The sequence below is a fragment of the Eucalyptus grandis genome, chromosome 1, assembly GCF_016545825.1.
Source record: "Eucalyptus grandis isolate ANBG69807.140 chromosome 1, ASM1654582v1, whole genome shotgun sequence".
NCBI classification, from domain to species: Eukaryota; Viridiplantae; Streptophyta; class Magnoliopsida; order Myrtales; family Myrtaceae; genus Eucalyptus; species Eucalyptus grandis.
In genome coordinates, this window is record NC_052612.1 from 20816441 (window position 1) to 20823125 (window position 6685).

Genomic DNA, 6685 nt, shown 5'->3' on the forward strand with positions numbered 1-6685 from the left:
TATATTCCATTCTTTTATCACCACTTTCCTCCTCTCTACTTTTTTAAATGTTAATGGTACAAATAGTGGATGACCTAATATGATGAATCAATAAATTTACAACACAATTTAATGACACGTAGTTAAGCGCTCTCCTTCCATGTATAGATCAATATGTTTTAGGCAAATGATAATCATGCTTACCAGAGTTTATAAGTTAAACTCATTTTTAACATGTGACGACATGATAATACGTGTAAAGTTATTACGACGAGATAACACATATAAAGTTATTCTTCCACGTCAAAAGAGTACTAATCAAGCCTACCAGAGTTTATAAGTTAATCTCATTTTTAACATGTGGCGGCATGATAACACATGTAAAGTTACTCTTCCAAGTCAAAAGAGTACATTATGACAAAAAAAGGAAAAAAAAAAGAGTCGTGATGATATTCTCATTAAAAGTTGATATCTTTGTCTTTACAAAAAAAAAAATGGTTGATATCTTTGTCGTATCTAACGGCTAATTTTCCATATCTCATTTATTAAATGAATGCATGCCGTACAAATAAAGTCTTGTCGTGCGTGGACCAATTTTTTTTTTAATACATACCAAACGATAAAAAAAAAAACAATTTATTTAAGACTGCCAAAGTGGCGTGCTCACGAAGCATATTTTTTTGTCATTCTCGAAACCAGAGCAGAGACGAGCAGAGAACGAGAGAGAAACAGAGAGAGATGGTCGGACCGGGGAGACCGCAGTTCGTGCTGTTCGGCTCGTCGATAGTCCAGTTCAGCTTCGGCGACGGAGGATGGGGCGCTTCCCTCGCCGACCTGTACGCCCGCGAGGTCTTCTTCTTCCTCCCTTCCTCCTTGTCCTCCTCGTTGAGTATCCATTTCCACTGTTCTTGCTTTCTTGCATTTTTTTTTCTTCTTTTTCTTTCCGAAAGGATGACGAAGGAAGAGATTAATGATGGGTATGGTCTGGGGTCGGTCTTTTCTGGGATTTTCTTTTATGGGTAGAGGGAAAAGTTCAACGTCATCGCGAACTCGCGTCGCGGGACAGAATTCCTGCGCAGTTTCCGATGTCCTGTCTACGTGGGTCACTTCAAGCTCCCTCCCTCCCGCAGTTTCTTTCTTTCTTACCTCAGTACGGGCGCATCGATTCCCACTGCGACGGTGGCGGCGGGACCAGCGCACGCCCGGCGGAAAATATCCATCGATCGTATCTTGGTTTTGCGACTGATCAAATCATGCAACACCTTTTCATTTTTATGCTTTTCCTTGTTTTTTTTTTCCCGTTCTTCTTTCCATTTATGGAGGTTGCGTTTAGCGGCATTGGAAGATCAAGAAAAGGTTACACGGACATGCTCCGTGGATGATGGAATCGCGGTGGAAAGAACTGTCGGGGGAGCTCTGCCGAGGTTTCACAAATTTTCGATGAATAATTGTCACCCATGCAACGCGAAATAAAAAAATAATTTTTACGATATAACCCTGTTTCTATTAATTTATTTTTTTAATATTTTCATTCAAACAAATGAACCTTTTTTTAGTCTGAAGATGGCATGAATATCGGTCCTAAAAGTTTCAAACTTCGGACCCAATTGATGTGGGAACATGAAGGTCGTGATCCTTTGCTACCACATCCAATTGCATATTGGTGATGGGGACCTTGTTGGTCAAAATGAGTGAATTTTTGTACTCTGGAGTTGAAAAGCTGCCATTCACGAGCCTCATTGTTGTGATAGATCCTAAATGTTTGTTAAAATGCTGCTCAAAAAGAAATTGTTAATTTGCCAAACACAAGGTTGGGAAAAAAAGAAACCAGCTATGAATGATTGTAGATAGACTCAGAAAATTGTCTTGAATCAAAAGCGAACCGTACCGATGAACATACTAACTGAAAACCTAACAGAAGATATCAAAGATTTGAAGCAATGGTGAAAATTTTCCAGTTTGGAATTCAAGTTTCAATCCTTATTTCATTTGGTTGTCTGGAATACTAGAGAAGCTGTGAATTCTGCAGGCAGACATAATCTTGAGGGGGTACTCCGGATGGAACTCGAGGCTCGCTCTTGAAGTCCTGGAAAAAGTGTTTCCAAAGGTATCACTCAAATCTTTGGGCTCTTAATATTTTCTGCCCTTCTTGAAATTATACATTTTCGGCATTTTGCTTGTAGATACATCGTTTGCTCATCAGCATTGTCTACAGATGGGGCTGCTTGTTGAAAAGCTTTAGCAGCAATTGTTTGTGGAGGATGTCTAGTTTATGTTCTTAAGATCACATCTCGTGATCATCAAGGTTTCTTATTTTTTAGGTCTAGTGTCAATTAATAAAGAATCTGCGGCTAAATTTCTGTAACTACCTCAATGCTAGGATGCAGCTACACAACCATCCCTGGTGATTGTCTATTTTGGCGGAAATGACTCAATGCGGCCTCACCCATCTGGTCTTGGCCCTCATGTACCGCTTCCTGAGTATGTCGAGAACATGAGGAAGATTGCCAAATATCTCAAGGTAGAATAGATGATTAAATTGTCTGTTGATGACAATATTAGGGAATGATTTGAACGAGTGCATCATAAGCAAAGAGGTGCGAGCGACTTATGAGAGCGACATTCTTTTTCGAGGTTTCTCATAGTCACCATTGTGCACTGATGCTTACTTTCACCACAGAGAGTAGACTAACGCGTGATGTAAACTAATAAACTGTAGAGCTCAAGAGATACAACTCATCGAGCCTTTTATTATTATCCCAAAAAGAAAATCTCTCTTTTCCTCTGCTTGAGACAAATTCTAAAGCTGTCATGCTTTCTTAGCAGAGCCTGTCGGATTGTACGCGCGTCATTTTTCTTAGTGCTCCACCTGTCAATGAGGAGAAAATTCGTGAATCTTGGAGGTGTGTTATCTTGAATTTCTCATACTTTTTTAGTGTCTGTTTTGCCTGTTGAATTCTGATAGAACTTTATACCTGGGATCAGCGATAAGAATCAAGAACTAAGGCGAACAAATGACTTGTGCCGAGTATACTCGGAGGCCTGTATAAAGCTGTGCAGGGAGATGAACATCAAGGCTGTTGATCTGTGGACTGCAATGCAGAAGAGGGATGATTGGGCTACGGCATGCTTTACGTAAGTTTGCTTAGAAACACATGAAAAGGATTGAGAGATGCAGAAAAAGTAGAATAAACAGGGTTACCTCAACCATTCCAGTTCAAACTTCTGTATATGCATATCAAATAAAAAACCTCAATACCATTCTAAAATTAATCTAAACTTGTTCTAAAGAAAGGCTCTAAAGCTGTGTCAGTGCTCTTAACTGATAACACCCCTTTCTCAGCAATTGACAGGCTCATAGAATAGCAATGGTTTTGCATTGCAGAAACCAACCACTACAAATTTAGTTTGTGAGGCAGTGTTTAATTTCTTTAGGTAACGGAAGCTCTTCATATCAGAGCTTTCACTAGTATGATTTGCTTCTCAAATAATTCATCTGATTATGTCCAAGGATTGGTTAGCTGCAACTAGTTAATGTTGTGTTGAGAACACCCCTTGTTCAGATTCCACCACATTTCAAACAAGACCTATTCATTAGACTTTGTTACGACCTCCTAACTTGACGTGCATGATCAAACGATGTCCCCAATGCAAGCAAGTAACGGAGCCTGAAATCAGCTCACTTTCAGTTTTCCCTCAATCAGTTGTGAGCACCAAAATGGACGAGACATGTTTGATCCTAATAATAGATCAACTGGATTTGTGCATGGTATCTCAGTTCGCTTTTGGCTGAAAGCTATGATCTCTGATCCTTTTTATGCAGGGACGGCATCCATTTCTCCCCAGAGGGAAGTGAGATCGTGGTGGAGGAAATACTGAGAGTTCTCAAAGAGGCTGACTGGAAACCGAGTCTTTATTGGGAGTCGATGCCCACTGAATTCGGGGAGGATTCACCTTACTGACCCGGTAGGTCCCAATGGCAGGACGAACGTGAACCTGTTGGATAGCAATTCCCACAGAAGTAACCCTGTAGTAAATACTAGAGAAACACTTTGAGAGCAAGGAGCAGAGCGATTTCAACTTTTTTCAATGTGGTATTTTGTCCTCCTAATCTGTGCCCCTTCCTGGATCTGTATTCTCTTGGCCAGCATAAAGAAATAAGCACAAAGAACGGAGAAACTGACGATTGACGCCAAGCATTTTGTCCATAATTTACATTTGATGAACCTGGCACAGCTTTGACATGCCTGATGCCCCCTAGTTCAGGCCACAATAGGATTTACCTTTTAGTTCATGAACAATGTACACAAATAGTAGCTTTCAGACAAGGCAAGCAAAGGAAGAGCCTTGGATTATTCTAGAACCAGTTAAATCATTTGCTTCCCCCGAACCAGCTTGCCTAAACCAGTTTGCTTGTGCTTTTTGTCCAACCTTTCCTCATGGAGACCATAGAATTTTGCAGGTTTAATGCTAGCCGTTAGAGTAACGGAAAGAGAAGGAACTGGCTTTGCGCCTGCGTCCTTGCGCCGTGCATGCTCTGCTGAATAGATTTGAACAAGTAGCGAAAAGATATACCGACGCATTATCATACTTATATAGTTTTTCTACGTTCCAATTCTGATATATCAATTGAAGTTTTAAGTATGTCAACTATACTTATAACTTCATCATGTTTAATTTGTTATCAGTGTGCGAGCCATAGTTCTCATTCAGAGTTGTCGTCCGCTGCGGATTGTAGAGGAAACAACCAAAAAGAAAAGAAAAATCAATAGTTTCTTCGATTGACCCTAAAATCGGCCTGAGTCGGCAAGTTCGGTTTGAGGGTTCATCTAGGTTTAATAGGATCATTTCTTAGTTCCAAGACTGGAACCGACCGTGACAAGGGGTGGACGAAATAGTCTGATGATTATAACGCCATACTTATAACTTCATAGTTTCTCTAGATTTGAGAAATCAATTGAATTTTTACATGTGCCAACTATACTTTAAAGACTAATAACTTCATTATGTTTAATTTGTCATCAGCCTGCGAGCCAAAGTTCTCATCCAGAATTGCTGTTGGCTGCAAATTGTAGTAAACGCCACCAAAAAGAATAAAGATCGACCAGTTCCCATGTTAACCTTGAAAACGACCTAGGTCGATAGGTTTAGTTCAAGGGTCAATTTTAGGGTCAACATGATAGATTCTCAGTTTCGAAACTAGTAACCAACCCTAACAACCCTAACAAAGGTTGGATTCAATAAGACTGATGATTATAGTGGAATACTTGTAACTTCATCATACTAATGTAGTTTTGTAAAATTGAGATATCAATTGAAGTTTTAAGTATGCCAACTATGCTTATATACTTGTAACTTTATTACGTTAAATTGTTATCAGCGTGCAAGCCATCGTTCTGATCTAAAGTTTTTATCAACTACAAATTATAGTGGAGACCACCCAAAAGAAAAAAATCGCCAATCCCCAAGTTGACCCTAAAACCAGCCTCGGCCGGCAGGTTGGATTTGAGGGTCGGTTCTAGGGTAAACAATATTGGTTCTTAGTTCCTAAATTGTGAACTAGGAATCGAGAGCCGAGAACCAACCCAAATAGGTGTGCAAGGAATAAGTTTGATGATTATAGTGGCATACGTACGACTTGATGATTATAGTGGCATAATTACGACTTCATCATGCTTACATAGTTTTCTATGTTTTTCCAAATCTAAGATATCAATTGAAGTTTTAAGTATGCCAACTATACTTATATACTAATAACTTCACTATGTTTAATTTATTATCAATGAATGAGCCACAATTCTCACCCAAGATATTGTGCACTATAGATTGTAGTGGAAACCACTAAAAAGGGGGGGAAATCAATTGGTTCTTGGGTAGACCTTGAAACCTATCTAGACGAACAAGTTTAGTTAGAGAGTCGATTCTAGGATCAATAAGATTGGTTCTTAGTTCCAAATCTAGGAAACAGCTATAATAAGGTAGATTTCACACATGGAATCTGAAATCTATCCATTTATGAACCGATCATCCTTTTAAGGGGTTTTTAGTTTGACTAACATATGTGTCCTGCTCGATACGTTGCTTGGGTCATGTAACCTTGTGAGGGCTTGATAGGGCTAAGTGAGGTAGTAAAGGGGACCATCGGTGATGGTTGCTACCGCAGCAACCTTCTTCCCTTCCTCGAACTCAATCAATCAATTACAAACTTTACTATCATTTGAAGAATGTTAGGAAGTATAAAGGACATTATGATCAATGAAGAAGTTTATCATAAAAATAATTATTTTTTAAATTTTATATAAAATCTACATGGAATGTTACCTTTTTGTATGTAACAAATTTTTGTTCATACATAACCTATTGCTTTCATAAATTCCACGCTACTTAGAAGTTTGTCGATACTAGTAATTCTCTGCCTTTTATTACAATCACTAATTAAAGTTTGTAAATCATGTTTGGATTCACAAAATACCTCGTCTGTTCATGAAATTAGTTCATATTGTACGTGTATAGTTTTTAAACAAATCTACATATATAGTGGTAACTTTTTTGTCATAATTTTTCAATTCCCTTCCGTGATGTGCCTTCTATAGTTGTATATGCAATATTTTTCTTTATACTTGCATTCTATACCCACTTTAAATTTATTGAAGATGTTGGAAGATACACAATATCTTCTAGATACCATTGGGATCAATTAATAGGA

General features: G+C 38.6%; 1 protein-coding gene across 3 annotated transcripts; it reads left to right on the forward strand.

The window, feature by feature from the left end:
* Nucleotides 1–649: 649 nt before the first annotated feature.
* On the forward strand, nt 650–4634 carry LOC104433144 (GDSL esterase/lipase CPRD49). Of its 3 annotated transcripts, XM_018868967.2 has the most exons (7): nt 650–828; nt 2009–2086; nt 2360–2500; nt 2803–2882; nt 2965–3114; nt 3803–3945; nt 4442–4634. In XM_018868967.2, exons 1-6 carry the CDS (start codon nt 718–720, stop codon nt 3939–3941), a joined length of 699 nt encoding a protein of 232 aa, XP_018724512.1. In that variant the 5' UTR covers nt 650–717; the 3' UTR covers nt 3942–3945; nt 4442–4634. The 3 variants fall into 3 exon arrangements, with proteins under 3 accessions (XP_018724512.1, XP_018724511.1, XP_018724513.1); XM_018868966.2 differs by lacking the exon at nt 4442–4634 and having other exon boundaries at nt 3803–4369; XM_018868968.2 differs by lacking the exon at nt 4442–4634 and having other exon boundaries at nt 651–828; nt 2806–2882; nt 3803–4369.
* Nucleotides 4635–6685: the final 2051 nt, after the last annotated feature.